This window comes from Corythoichthys intestinalis, chromosome 17 (genome assembly GCF_030265065.1).
Source record: "Corythoichthys intestinalis isolate RoL2023-P3 chromosome 17, ASM3026506v1, whole genome shotgun sequence".
Taxonomy (NCBI): domain Eukaryota; kingdom Metazoa; phylum Chordata; class Actinopteri; order Syngnathiformes; family Syngnathidae; genus Corythoichthys; species Corythoichthys intestinalis.
The window spans coordinates 21,483,531-21,499,135 of NC_080411.1; the positions used below are offsets into that span (position 1 = coordinate 21,483,531).

The 15,605-nt window shown below is 36.6% G+C and overlaps 2 protein-coding genes across 2 annotated transcripts in view; one reads left to right on the forward strand and one right to left on the reverse strand.

The window, feature by feature from the left end:
• Positions 1 to 3,522: 3,522 nt before the first annotated feature.
• Positions 3,523 to 11,323, reverse strand: stoml2 (stomatin (EPB72)-like 2). Its single transcript, XM_057819194.1, has 10 exons — positions 11,161 to 11,323; positions 10,754 to 10,906; positions 8,453 to 8,552; positions 6,682 to 6,740; positions 6,487 to 6,588; positions 6,267 to 6,401; positions 5,825 to 5,969; positions 4,847 to 4,926; positions 4,623 to 4,751; positions 3,523 to 4,548 (listed from the first exon to the last, which is right to left on the reverse strand). The coding sequence occupies exons 1-10, from the start codon at positions 11,200 to 11,202 to the stop codon at positions 4,447 to 4,449; spliced, it is 1,047 nt and encodes a 348-aa protein (XP_057675177.1). The 5' UTR covers positions 11,203 to 11,323; the 3' UTR covers positions 3,523 to 4,446.
• A 603-nt stretch (positions 11,324 to 11,926) lies between these two features.
• LOC130905189 (protein unc-13 homolog B-like) overlaps positions 11,927 to 15,605 on the forward strand; it is a 92,889-nt gene continuing 89,210 nt past the window's right edge. The window contains exon 1 of the mRNA XM_057818332.1: positions 11,927 to 12,188. Within this exon, the coding sequence (XP_057674315.1) occupies positions 12,167 to 12,188 (22 nt within the window). The 5' untranslated portion in view covers positions 11,927 to 12,166. The remainder of the gene's footprint in view (positions 12,189 to 15,605) is intronic.

Consider the following 15,605-nt stretch of genomic DNA (forward strand, 5'->3'; position numbering starts at 1 on the left):
ATATATATATATATATATATATATATATATATATATATATATATATATATATATATATTTACATATATATATTAGGGCTGTCAAACGATTAAATTTTTTAATCGAGTTAATTACAGCTTAAAAATTAATTAATCGTAATTAATCGCAATTAATCGCAATTCAAACCATCTATAAAACATGCCATATTTTTCCGTAAATGATATATATATTCTGTAAAATAAATTGTTGGAATGGAAAGATAAGACACAAGATGGATATATATATTCAACATACAGTACATAAGGACTGTAGTGGGCATTTCACTCTACTGTCATTTAAATCTGTCTATGCTGTCCTCACTCCGAAGCGTCTACTTTTTCCAAAGCTAGTGAACGACGCCTTAATAATCAGACTTCTTCCTTTTTCATCTGATTTATTAATAAAATGGCCTCAAACCATTGTTCTCTTTAGACCGTAGTAAAACTCCCAAAAAAAGTACACAAGCATTGCATTAGCAACAACGTTAGCTTAGCACGCTATACAGGTTCACTAAACATAAACAAAAAGCGTCTCATACAAAAAATAGAACATTTCGCTTACTAACATAATATGTACATTCTTTACAACAACCATACTTACGGACAAATCTTGTCCAAGGATCATATAAGCACAACATTACCACGTAGGCGTCAGCCCGAGACGTCGTGCAGCCATATTGAACTGGCAAGAAAGCAATAAACCATGTCGCAAAGCGACCACAAGAGTTCGATGTTAGACAGCACAAAAAGCCTTGCTTTAAAACTTACCAAAAGGCAGAATACTGTCTGAGTTGGACATGTGCGTTAATTGCATCAAATATTTTAACGTGATTAATTTAAAAAATTAATTATCGCGCGTTAACGCGATAATTTTGACAGCCCTAATATATATATATATTTATTTATTTATTTATTTATTTTTTCAATCAAAAAAGTCCCTTCAATAATAAAAAAAAATGTGTTTGCGAAAATGAATTTGAAACAAAAAAAAAAAAAAAAAAAAAAAAAAAAAAAAAGCATTTGAACTTTTTTTTTTTAAGTCAAGTTTTTTTATTGAAATATCTTTTTTTTGATTGAAGTGCAGCAAGGTTTTAATTTTATTTTTTTAATATACTAAAAAAAAAGTATAGGATGTTCGCAGTGTCCAGCCCTTTTCAGTCTCCAATTCACTGTGGTGGTGCTGTTCCTGATTGGATTGTTCATATTCCTGTTGTAAGTGCAATGCACTGCAAGCAAAAATAAATAACCAGAACATACAACTCGCAGAAATAATGTACCCACAAGATCAGTACATAAACACAACAAATCCAGCGATGTTTTGATGTAGCACTGGTTTTGCTGGTACAGGAACTGGCAAATGGCGGAAAACACAGACAAGACTGAAAAAGCAGTTTCTGCTCTTGCACCCCTCTTTAAAATAAACTGCTGTATTTTAAGCTAAAAGAACTGTTGTGTTTGATAGAACAATATGTCTATATGCTACCGTTGCAGATTCATGGTGCACTAAGCCTCCAAACTATTTTTAATTTGTCCGTTTTACCCTGAAAACCGTTTACAGACGTCGCGCAACCGCTTTTGTTTCAACCTAGCCATAAAAAGAAGGTAAGTAATTATATTTATTAGTCAAAATGTCATTTTTAGCTTGGAATCATTAATTGATCTCTAATATTTAGTATATATTCACTCGCATATTTTAAACTTTTAAACAAATTACGTCACAATGAAAAATTTGGCGTCTGTAAAAAAGTCACAGATATCTATCTCATAACTATCGCTTAATTGTATTTTTTTTTTGTTACTGTCGCATTTCCCCCCCGATATATGGTAAATAATTGATCCAAACAAAAAAAAATCGAAACATTACGTGTAAAAGGGTAACTATATGAAAAAGAAAATCTCAAACACTCGTTGTTTGCGATTTCTGCATCGCGACCCTTGTTATATCACCATGTTTCATCCATAAAATAAAAAAATAAAATAAAAAATCCGGCTGTGGTGTTGCATGCTACATGGAGTTTTTGGATCGAAACATGGTATGTACGCGATAATATCTCATTAAAATCGTGGCGTCTTTAATTCTGCTCTCGCCTCCAGTTAAGGTTTTGCTGTTATAATTTTTTTTTATTTATTTTAAATGCCCTCCTGTTCAAAAATTTTCTTCCCCCAGAAAATTAAGATTTGAAGCTTTCCAATGATGTATCACATGTGCATATAAGACAATTTTGAAATTTGGCCAAATTGGGGGTCTCAGAGCGGAACTTCAAGTCACCTGAGTGTTTTCCGCCATATATTTACAATCAAAAAAGTCCCTTCAATAAAAAAAGAAAATGTGTTTGAATGCAAAAATGAATTTGAAACAAACAAACAAACAAACAATGCACTGTATTCAAAAATAAATAACCAGAACATACAACATACAACTAACAGAAATAATGTACCCAATAGACCAATACCAAAACACAGCACATCCACCCATGTTCTCCTGGATTTGCTGTGATTTGGTACTGGTTTTGCTGGTACAGAAACTGGCATTTACTGGATTTCTTAGCAGAGAAGACCCAAGCTGCTGCAATCAACAGTTAGGGATGTCCAGCAGGACTGTACACCAGTGCGTGTGTATCTTGGATCATCAAAAATACAATGTTGTAATCAGTCCTTTTGTTTTTATCGTCTCGTACATCGTATCGTATCGTGTACATCATATATCGTATACCGTATAATTCATCGTATTGTAAAGTGTATCGTCTTATATCGTATTGTATCGTATATTGTACCATATATTGTACGTATATCGAATCATGTGCCAAACTGTATATCATTTTGCATTGTACATCATATTTACATATTGTATATTATGCATCGTATAACACTTTGCCTCATTTTATTATATCATGTCAGATATCTTATAGTATTTTGTATCATAGTGTATATAAAGTGGTGAAACACTTTTTAAAAAGTTTGAAGTAGTGTGCGAAAGGTAAGGAACATCATTGCTCTAAATATTTATAGAATAGTTCATTAAGGATATCTTTTGGATAACACTGATCATCGATGTCATAATCTATGAAGTTATGAAGTCTATGCACCGATTTACAAACTTATGGAAAATATCTGGTTCAGAGATAAAAATTTAAATTTTTGCAGTGACATGGATTGGAGAATACTGTACATTTTAGTATTGGTTGGCTAAAGTATTCAAGATATTTTATGTTTGATTACAAAGAAATTGGTATAATGATATCAGTTTTACAAGTTGTTACATTTAACATGAGATGGTTAGCTGGGATAGGCGCCAGCACCTCCGCGACCCTCGTGAGGACAAAGCGGCATGGAAAATGAATGAATGAATGGACATATCCATGTGTGCCATCGCTTATGTGTCTATATTAATGCATTTTCTCAATTTCCAAAACACCAGGATTTATCCCAATACATTGAAAACAGCATAATATGTCAAAGCTCTTGCCTACACGATTATATTCTGAAATGGTAGACGTTTTTTTCTTTTGTAAATATGTTTACCCGGAAATGACAATTTCAATCACTACCCATTTTTGCTTAAATTGCTTGGATTTTAACATTTCGGGCAGATACTGTCACTCGAAAACTATAGCCGATTTACACTTCTGGACTTGGTTTTCTTTTTTATTGACCCAAGTTTAGTAAAGTCTCACTACTTTTATCCAGGAAGCATTTTGCTTGTAGACCAGTGTAATTAAATGGGCTCTGAGGATCGATAGATACTGGCCCATGCTACTGTATATAGCTAATACATAAATTTCAAGAAGATCAGTTCATGAATGACAGTGGAGTACGACTTCAAACTTAAGTGTCCACAAGAACAACAACAACAAAATGTACGGTAAGTGGTGAGTTGACAGGCCTTCAGCCAGTAAAAATATTCAAAAAGGCACACAAATATATTAGAAATGTAATGAAGCCATGCAGACAAGGGCTGGAGATAACTGTGAAGGTTTATTTACTGACAACTGAACAAAGGGGAAGTATTTCTAAATAAAAATGCTTTTACTCTTTAACTGGTTTGAATTTAAGTGCTGACTACTTCATGTTTTACTTCACATCGGTGTATCTACACATGCTGCAAAAATGTACCTTCTTTACTCATATGAAGAATTTAAATTCTGAGATTATTTGAAAAGCACCTCTCACATTGACGAACGGAAACAGTAAAAAAGGAAATATTATGAGAAAGACAAAATGAAGCTCAGATTCTCTGTAAATCATAAACTTGAGCAACTTCCAAAATTAACTGCAATCAGAAGAATTGCTGATGTGACAGTCATTGAAAATTCCACTCCCGCAGCTCTGATAGTTTGTAATCTTACTTCACAGCACAACACTTCAATGGCAATCCATTGAAAAGAATGTTTTGTCTGTTGTGTTCCGAGTTTATTGATAGTTTCATGTGTTATTTAGTTTCTGGTGCATCCAAAACATCTTCACTGTTCTCCGCTTCTTCTGGTGGAATCTTCGAACTTGTCTTTGCTAATGTACTGTAAATGCTCATGGCCTGAGGGCAGGAAATCAAATTTAATTTAAATGTAATTAGTTCAGAAAACATTTTGTCTGTTTGCATATCTATACCTGTGTAACCATGCTGCTTATGTCTCCAGTATTTGATGGGAGAAGGACAGTGTTGGACTCTTTGGCAAGGTTGGAAAATGCAGACACGTACTGCTCAGCTACACTTAGTGAGGCTGCTGCATTCCCATTCTATGCAAAAAAATAACAAGGAATGCTTTTAAAATGTGCCTCACAGTCAAGGACAAGGAGAAAAAGGAAACAAAACATACAAAAAAAGTATTCACCTGCTCAGTGAGGGCAACAGATAACAAACGGATGGCCTTGGCTTTGGCTTCAGCTTTCGCTAAGACTGCTTGGGCTTCACCTGGAGGCAAATAGTATGACCAATAAACAGTCATTGACAATGAGCACATTATTCATGTTTAAATATAAGTAAAATAAAATAAAAACATAAAATAAGGTTTTTTGAGATCGAAAACATTTTTTTGGTCAGTTTCATTGATCACCTATTAGATTTCTAATTGACTATAACATGGTGCTGATGGAAACAGTTTGGGAGATTTTGAACAGTATTACAGACTAAGTCCGATGTTGATTGTTTCAAAACTGTGTTAAACTTGAGATCCAAGAAAAAGCACACATATCAAACAAAATTACACATACTATACACACGCATTATGATAACAAAAAAATGTTTCATTTTTCGAGTGGCCACGAACTTAATGCTATTATTCAATGGAGAACACCATTAAAGGGCTAATGAAAATTAAAATTATGAATCTACTTTCACAAAGCAGTTTTTCAACGTGCGCGTTGCATTGCTTACCGTCATCACATAATGTGGATGGATGCAAAAACAGGCTGGCCATAGCATAATGATATTACAACTTCATTTCAACGGAGGCCACACAACGTTATGTCTCGTAATATTACGTAAAGTTAGAGAATACTACAACTTTTTTTCTCATAATATTACCACGTCACTGTCAGTTGGTAATTATTGAAGAAGCTGAACATGACAAAGAATTGGTGTTTCAAAGGGTGTTTTATTCCTGAGGGGGGAGTTTCTTTTCTTTTAAATATATTTACCTTCAAAAATGACCCTTACTTGTGAGCCAGGTATTTTTTCCCATTCTAGCAATGTTGAATATATTTATTATAATTTTCCCTGCTTATAAAAGAAGATTCATGTATTTTATTATTGACTTATGTAATTTTGGATATACTAGTATGGAAAAAAGCAAATGATCTAATCCACCTACCTGCCGCTTTGTTGATCTGCTCTGCCTTTTCACCCTCTGAAGCAAGAATCTGAGCTTGTTTACGTCCCTCTGCGACGTTAATGGCCGATTCCCTTGTCCCTTCGGACTCTAGCACTGTAGCTCTTTTTCTACGTTCAGCCTCTACCTATAGAGCATTTCACAGTACATGAATAAATAGTCAACAGATAGAGTATAGTACGTCCACCATAAAATAAAATACCACCATAGGAAAATGTTTTAAAAACTGTCTCCAGTGATTATCAAAGAAAAATGAAAAGTTTACTACTACAAAGTTTAATATGAAAAATAAGAAATATTGGAATTTTGGACCTGGCATTAAAAGGGCTAACTCCCTTTTACACTTAACACAATTTGAGGCATATTTAATACATAGACAAGTATTAGCATTTAATGCAACTTTAAAACCTCTTTGAAAACTCACCTGCATTTGCATGGACTCCTTCACACGAGGTGGAACGTGAATATCTTTAATTTCATACCGCAAGCAACGGATTCCCCAATCATCTGAAGCTTGATTGATGGAGTGCACAATATTGGCATTAAGGGATTCTCTTTCCTAAAGAGGAAACAATAGATATATTTCTTATATTATGATCTTAGTTGGATTAGTAACAAAATGTAATATAACTATCATTTATTACCCTGAAGACTTTGTCCAATGTGAGTTTTCCCAGTTCTGAACGCATAGTGGTCTGTGCCAGCTGCGTGACGGCATATTCAGGATCCTCAACACCATAACTAGCCTGGAGTGAAGAATGTATATTATAAAAAAACAATAATAGTCACTGATTTAGGAAAAGGAATGTTAAAATATGTCATTCATTTTATAACCTTACTTTGAAAGGGTCCAGTATTCTTAAATACAGAACTCCGTCAATCTGAAGAGTAACATTATCTGCAACAAATAATAAAAAAAAAATCTTCCAAACATGTTTCTTTCCAAATGTTGTTACAGTGGGGAGAACAAGTATTTGATACACTGCGATTTTGCTGGTTTTCCCACTAGCAAAGCATGTAGAGGTCTGTAATTTGTATCATAAGTTCTCTTCAACTGTGAGGGACGGAATCTAATACAAAAAAACAGAAAATCACGTTGTATGATTTTTAAATAACAAATTTGCATTTAATTGCATGAAATAAGTATTTGATACATCACAAAAATCGAACTTAATATTTGGTACAGAAACCTTTGTTTGCTATTACAGATACCAAACGTTTCCTGTAGTCCTTGACAAGGTTTGCACACACTGCAGCAGGGATTTTGGCCCACTCCTCCATGCAGATCTTCTCCAGAGCCGTCAGGTTTCGGGGCTGCTGCCGGGCAACACGGACTTTCAGCTCCCTCCATAGATTTTTTATTGGGTTCAGATCTGGTGACTGGCCACTCCAGGACCTTAAGATGCTTCTTACGGAGCCACTCCTCAGTTGCCTTGGCTGTGTGCTTTGGGTTGTTGTCATGCTGGAAGACCCAGCCACGACCCATCTTCAGGGCTCTCACTGAAGGAAGGAGGTTGTCAGCCAAGACCTGGCCATACATAGCCCCATCCATCCTCCCCTCAATACGGTGCAGTCGTCCTGTACCCTTGGCAGAGAAGCAGCCATCATTTTTTGAATGATGTTTCAAAAAATGATGGCTGCTCCATGTTTCACGGTTGGGATGGTGTTCTTGGGGTTGTACTCATCCTTCTTTTTCCTCCAAACACGACGAGCCGAGTGTAGACCAAAAAGTTCAATTTTGGTCTCATCTGACCACATGACCTTCTCCCATTGCTCCTCTGGATCATCCAGATGGTCATTGGCAAACTTCAGATGTGTCTGGACATGTACTGGCTTCAGCAGCGGGACCTTGCGTGCGCTGTAGGATTTTAATCCATGACGGTGTAATGTGCTTCCGATGATTTTCTTCGAGACTGTGGTTCCAGCTCTCTTCAGGTCATTGACCAGGTCCTGCCGTGTAGTTCTGGGCTGATCCCTCACCTTCCTCATGATCAGTGATGCCCCACGAGGTGAGATCTTGCATGGAGCCCCAGAACGAGGCAGATTGACCATTAACTTGAACTTCTTCCATTTTCTAATCATCGCTCCAACAGTTGTTACCTTCTCACCAAGCTGCTTGCTTATTTTCCTGTAGCCTATCCCAGCCTTGTGCAAGTCTATTATTTTATCCCTATTGTCCTTACACAGCTCTTTGGTCTTGGCCATTGTGGAGAGGTTGGAGTTTGTTTGAGCATGTGAACAGGTGTCTTTTATAAAGGTAACAAGTTCAAACAGGTGCAGTTACCTCCGGTAATGAGTGGAGAACAGGAGGGGTTCTTAAAAAAGAACTGAGAGCTGAAATATTTACTAGTTGGTAATGTATCAAATACTTATTTCATGCAGTTAAATACAAATGTATTATTTAAAAATTATACAATTTGATTTTCTGGATTTTTGTATTAGATTCCGTCCCTCACAGTTGAAGAGACCTTATGATACAAATTACAGACCTCCACATGGCTTGCAAGTGGGAAAACCAGCAAAATCGGCAGTGTATCAAATACTTGTTCTCCCCACTGTAAGTGTGCTTCACAGGTAACACATTGTGAAATACAAGGCAAATTTACTGACCTAAGGATACTGCAGACTGCTCTGGGACATCAATGACAATTTCTTTGAGGCTTTGCACATACCGGATTCGGTCAAGTACAGGTATGAGGAAATTTAATCCCTGGAAGAGGTTAACCATCGGAGTAATAGTGAGTGCAGTGCAAACACATTCCCATTTTTAATGTAGGTAAATGCACACCTGTGTAAGACTAAATTGATTGTACTTAAGTGGAAGAAGGGTATAGTCATTTGATAATAGGGGTGTAACGGTACGCAAAAATCTCGGTTCCCTACGTACCTCGGTTTTGAGGTCACGGTTCGGTTCATTTTCGGCACAGTAAAAATACAAAATGCAAAATATAAATGTGCTAGTTGTTTATTACACACTTTTGTGCTTTCAACAATAGGAACCGTAGCCTATACAAATCTAGAATTCTGCTCAAAAAGTAGCGGGTATTTAAAGATAATAATCCAACAACAATTTGCCTTTCAGACCCCACGTATTGGTCAGCTTTCTTTCTGAAAGAAAGAAGAAAAAAGAAGTCCTGTGCTAAAGAGAAAAGCAATCCCAATGACAAAGATTTTAACATGTATTTTACAAATGAAATGCCTCAATGAATTTGTTTTCCTCATGAACGGTTTTCAAAAGCTTTATTGGTGGATTTTCTCAAGTTAAAGTGCCACACAGAAATTAATAAATATAATTGTGTAAGCAGGATCTGTGTATTATTTTTATTATTTAATTACAGGTGCTTTAGCTCATTTCAATTTATTTTATTTAATTGGGCTATTATTTATTTTATTATGTGTTTGTATTTTACAAATGTGATGTAGTATTCATTATTAAGGGTGTAACGGTACATGTATTCGTATTGAACCGTTTCGGTACTTGGGGTTCGGTTTGGAACGGACGCGTACCGAACGAGTTTCTGACGTAATGTAACCCTTAGGGCCCAAATACACCAGATGCATGATCGTTGCGGTTCCGGTCCGGTTCAGTGTTGACTGCGTGCCACGCAGTACGTCAAAAACAGGCAAATCATACCGGCTGCGCACGGCTGCGGTCCGCCAACTCCGTTCCCTCGTGAGCGCTCGCTTGATCGCGCGCTATAATGTGCCATTTAAAACAACGAAAAACACACAGTCTATACTCATCAGAGAAGCAGAGAGAGAGAGTACATTTTTTCTTTGCATACTGATATTTAAGTTATGTCTGTCTTTTAATTCCAGATTGACTGCATCATGTTGAGATCAGGGCTCCGTGTGTGGGGGGAAGGGGGGCGGGGCCCTATTATGCCCTTGGTTGTGTCGGTGGGTTTATATCTTTGTGCACATTTAAAATTTACGGCACATAACATCTCATAGAGCTGTTATAAACAACTGTTAAATAATCTGTAATATTTATAAAATGGATAGCAAATTATATACTACACGAACTAAAAAACAGCGTACTTGGAATTGGTGTCTCAACACTGCAGATTCCTGTGCCCAGCGCAAACTGTTGGTTTTTCTATGAAAAGTCAAGTATAATGTAGGAAAGAAAGAGAAACGTTTTGAATAGAACACCAGGTCGAAACTTGTGGGTGTCTCTTTTTTCTCTTTCGTACTTTTCTCCCTCGACTCTTTCCCCAAACCGACATTGTGTGTGCGCCGGGCACAAGAATTTCTGCAGTGGAACCACTTCCAGATACGCTGCTTTTTTTTTTTTTTTCCCCGCTCAAAGTTGTCAGCACGTCGTGTGTTTGATATCATTGCCAGAAAAACACACTTAATAGGACACCTTGCAGCTTCCCTTTTAAGGCTGTCCTTATAATAACGATCTGCTGCATCGTATATAACTTTGTGACTTTCCACCTCCATGATGAAACGTTCTTCGTCCATGTAATCGGAGCCTCTGAATCGTAATCAAATCGTTAGGTGCCCAAAGATTCCCACCTATAAAACCTACGCAACTTTTCCCATCCGAGTTTAATCCTCCATTAAGAAGCACGGAACATGAGCATTAGCTCATTCATTTTCATACGACTAGATTAGAGCCCAGTAAGGCGTTCCCATTGACTTTGCACATCTTTTCCAAAAGCAGTGATTTGTCCCCAAAAAAATCTCTAAGGTGTGCGATTCTTCCAAGCAGAATCAATACAACAAGATGATCGAAGTCATCTATTAATTGTTAACGAAATTTTATGGTGGCTGGCTAACCCTCAAACATGACTGGATATAAAAATCATACCGTTTCGTCATATTGGCTAAGATGCCAACCCTGAATAAAATGTCAATGAAATGGAATACAGTAATTCTCTTCAGGAGAAAAGGGCAACATACCGGTTCTAGGATGCGATTGAAGCGACCCATTCTCTCCACCACCCACGCTTCTTGCTGAGGCACAAACAGGACAACCGTGTTCATGGGCAGACTGGACGCCCATCGCTGCTGAACCGGGGACACCCACAACCTCGGCACTGTTCGGCGACTTTGCTAGAAAAGATACAAACATTAATTCCAGATGAGGACTGCAATTTAACCACACATGGTACCTTCTGTATGTGATTCAATACAAGCACATACGACCAATTATAATTTAAACAGTAATGAGCAAGGTCTCAAATAAATTCGCGCATTTTTTGAACACATTTACTCATGGATAAGAAGTCGACACCCAACGAGTTCGCACTGTGTGTGCACGTTTATGACAGGTAAGGAAAAGTGATTCAATTTGATTGAAAAGTTACCTGAAGAAGAACCCCGCCTGCGCGACACAGTGATCGTATCATCGTGTAAACTAGAATGAGATGACTGTAATGTGATGCTGTAATTCAAATTCTCTACCAAAAAACGCCTCCATTCACAGTCGCTCCTCACTCATCTATGTGTGACCTATCAGGAAAGTTACATCATTGGTGCAACGGTAAAAAGTCCGCCACTACAAGCAACAAGAAGGTGGTTTCTATAGTTCCTTTTTTTTTTTTTTTTTTTTTTTTTAATCTACATCATGGTAAAGTAGCTACAGTAAATGACAAAAAAATATAGATATTGTAAAACAAAAACATTAATAATCGTTAAAACATGTTATTAATTAATCAGCCTACGCTTGTGTTTTTTTTTATCCTATCCATTTTTGTGGTGCATTTATAATTGTAGTACAAAACTATATTCACATCGTGGCGCTGTTGTGTTTATTTTGACGCTCCAGAGTTTTTAGCCTTTTCTCAATGATTACTCTTCCAAAATGTTCCTATTTATTTATTTATTTATTGCTTTTTTTGTATCAAACTTAATTTCACTGTTGATCAAAAGCGGCAATTTAATGGCATAAATCCACATTTATTGTATCCCTGTTTAGGGTGCGTCACCTGTTTCCTCGTCGATATCTCCCCTAGGTTCATTGGTCAGATTTACAAGAAGTGACCACGCCTATTTGTAAATATTATGTTCCCATTGGTCAAAAAAGACGCTTTTCACACCGTTCTGATTCGCTTTTCCCCTCCCACTGTTTGCTCAGGTTGTAATGACTAAAGCAGGCAGCTGAAAATCTTTTACGGTAGTTTCAATTGTCCTGCATTTCGCTTTATAGTCCCGTGCCTGGAAACCACCTTTATTTCCATAACTAGAAAGTAATGACAAGAATGAATTAATCAACGGATTACCATGTTACCACGCTCGTTAAACTGCAATCACGCGTCTGCTTTTTTGCCAAAAGAGTGAAACTATTGGATTGTTGTTAGAAGCGTTTTGCCAATGTCTCTACTTTGCGTCAAAGGTAAGTTTCTCTTCATTTATTTTCTTGAACTAACAATACACTTCTATCTTGAAGTACTCATTAAATGGCACGTTTTAGAATTACACGCAGAAGGACTGAAATTACTTATTGGGTAGTGTTTTACATGTAGTGTTTGCAGCCGTGTATTTTATTTATATTGATTAGGTATAAAAGGAATTTGTAAAATCAATTTCAAGTGTAACCGTTATGCGATTATGTCTAAATAATTAAGAACGATACTATCAGAACTGTCATCAAACTATGTTTTAATAAGTGACCCACACCAACTCAAAGTCAAGTAATAAAGTAAGCATATCTTGTGCAAATTAAATAATAACATTTGAGCACGCATTACAGAGACCCTACAAAATCCTTAAGTAATGTAGCCCATTTTGCTGTTGCAAAGTATGTTATGCAATCCCCAATTTGTGAGAGATCCCTCTGCCAAGATACCATAAGTACTGTACGGAGTATTTGGGTCACGCTCAAGGGAAAAAAAATGTATACTGTGCTGTATGTCAGTATAGACGTCAACTTGCAGTTTTACAAGTTATCATTAGTAGTAGTTGTTATAAGGAAATGTATTATATCTTCAAAGGTTTCAGTTTATGTGACCAAATTTTCACTTTAAATTATGTTTTTTAGAGAGAGAGAGAAAAAAAACAAAAAACATGACAACACGTCAAGAATAGAGTCATGACATACTATCAGAAGAGCAAATAATTTGTGCTTGTGCATTGGCTTAACTTGGGTGGGATGGGTGGGTTGCAAGTTAACTCTATAATCCAAACCGGCCACCACAACCGCCCTAATAGCATGATTATTTGAAATTAATGATATCTTTTTAATGCACAAAAAATTGTGGCCCTTCCCTCATTCATTTCATAAATAATATTCAACCAATAACAACAAATAAAATATTTCATTAAAGTATAGTTATAATATATATATACATACAGTACAGTGGGGCAAATAAGTATTTAGTCAACCACTAATTGTGCAAGTTCTCCCACTTGAAAATATTAGAGAGGCCTGTAATTGTCAATATGGGTAAACCTCAACCCTGAGAGACAGAATGTGGAAAAAAAAAAAACAGAAAATCACAGTTTGATTTTTAAAGAATTTATTTGCAAATCATGGTGGAAAATAAGTATTTGGTCAATCCCAAAAGTTCATCTCAATACTTTGTTATGTACCGTTTGTTGGCAATAATGGAGGCCAAAAGTTTTCCGTAATTTTTCACAAGCTTTTCACACACTGTTGCTGGTATTTTGACCCATTCTTCCATGCAGATCTCCTTTAGAGCAGTGATAATTTGGGGCTGTCGTTGGGCTGTCGTTTGGTATTGACCAAATACTTATTTTCCACCATGATTTGCAAATAAATTCTTTAAAAATTGAACAATGTGATTTTCAGTCCCCCCCCCCCCCACATTCTGTCTCTCATGGTTGAGGTTTACCCATGTTGACAATTAAAGGCCTCCCTAATATTTTCAAGTGGGAGTACTTGCACAATTAGTGGTTGACTAAATACGTATTTGCCCCACTGTATATATAACATATACACACAAAGTGATTGAAAGTAGCTCCCTATTTTAAGTACTACCGGTAATTTAATGAATTTATCTTGGTATTTTTGGGCAATAATTCTTATAAGAAACGAACAGGCTAAGAAAGTGTATTGCATGGACTTTCATTTAAAATTCTTTATGGGCGCAAGTATTAGCCACCAGTTTCCAGGGAACCGCAATGGCGTACCGCAACACGTCACTTTTGCTCATTAAAATTCATGACGTTAGCAACTGTTGCTAGGCGGGTCAAGCTCGTGTTTGTCCCAAATGCTGAATGCATGTAAATAGTGTACGAACCAGATGTATATGGAGCTAAACCTACTAATTCTGTCTGAAAATAATGTCCCTGGTGCCAAATTCTCTGGTAAAGATGTGGAAGAACATACAAATGTTCAGTTAAAGAGATGGCTTGAGTGTCGAGGGCTGAAAAAGACTGGAAAAAGACCCGACCTAATCCAGAGGGAGCTTTTTTATCTGCACCTTTTTCTTGTGTGCATTGCCTTTCGCCACTGACAATGACATTCTCCTGTTTCAACAATCTATCCTTTAACACCATATGCCCTGCCTTTCTTATATACTATATCCTCTGGTTGTCTTACGTCTCTGAATGTTCTTGGGGGTAAGTTATATTGCTATTTTTATGTAGCGATCGTAAATGCTACTCAGTGACAGCCAACGAACACTTTTATTTATTTTTTATTAAAAACAAATGTTAACTCTATAATTTATTTACTCTTCCCCCTTACTAATGATGTTTTTTTTTTACAACAGAAAAGGTAACAACAGTGGCAGTCAGACACCATTAAAATTTTTTTCAGGTCATTCATTGTCAGACAGAAGCAGCACGGCAAAACGCCACGCTAAAAAAAATATAAAAATGGCATACCTCTTCAGGGCAGGCAATGGATTATAATTACTATGTGTAGGACCATGGCTCCTAACAAAATGTTTACTGCATATAAGCGTGAATGGCTTCAGCTTGCTGGCCTTAAAGTGGTCTTTTGGACGTCTGCACAAGTTGATCCATTGTTCAGTTTTTTTCCTCAGAGTTTTTGGCTTTGGGAAACGTATGAAGAAAACGGCCTTCGATGTCGTAATGTCTAGCGTTGTTTCTACAAGTTCCAAAGCAGCAGTGTTTATTTGGCATGTTCTTTTTTGAAAGATTACCGGCAGAAAACAAGCAATACTAACATGGGTTGTATGCGAGGGTGCTTCTATGTTGACCCACCTTCGGTTTTAGATGGTGACGTCGCGGTCTAAAACCGAAAGTGAAAGTTCAAAAACGGGTGTGAACACAGACTCCACGTTTATCTTTCTCAATTATGCGAATAGTAACTGTGTATTTTCACCATTTTCCACCACTTCAGATGGAAATTTACCCTCCCAATGATCAACTCAAAGTTACGGCCTTGTGTTTGTGTTCTAGACTTTCCGCCTGTCCGTTTTCCACATTAACACCTGTTTGGTTAGTTTCCCAGAACAGATGGAAATTTACACAATCGTTTCATAATCCAAATAATGAAAGAGCATTTTGTTAAGTGTGTCTCAAAGGTGTAACCTCTGAATCAAATACTGTTGTAGGTGATTTGGAATTAATTGGATTTGCAATTGACTATTTTTCCATTTTTGTTTCATTCAAACATTGTGTTGCAGTCAATTATAACGATTTCTTGCTTATTTCATATGACAGTATGTAGATGATGTACTGAAGCTGTAGATCCATGTGCACTCATCTTGTTCAATTGATAGCCTTAGTAGTAGTAGCAATGCAATTCTGTGATCCCCATTGACTTGTAATGATGTGACATTTGGGAGACCCATTTTCTAGAGTCAGCATTAGTGCAACA

What these genes read in the sequence shown, in the direction of transcription:
- stoml2 (XM_057819194.1), bottom strand. Translation starts at nt 11,202, where the DNA reads ATGATACGATCACTGTGTCGCGCAGGCGGGGTTCTTCTTCAG. An exon ending in GAATACTGGACCCTTTCAAA is followed by an intron (nt 6,589 to 6,681) that starts GTAAGGTTATAA and finishes TCTTCACTCCAG; the next exon opens with GCTAGTTATGGTGTTGAGGA. An exon ending in CATTGGACAAAGTCTTCAGG is followed by an intron (nt 6,402 to 6,486) that starts GTAATAAATGAT and finishes TTTCCTCTTTAG; the next exon opens with GAAAGAGAATCCCTTAATGC.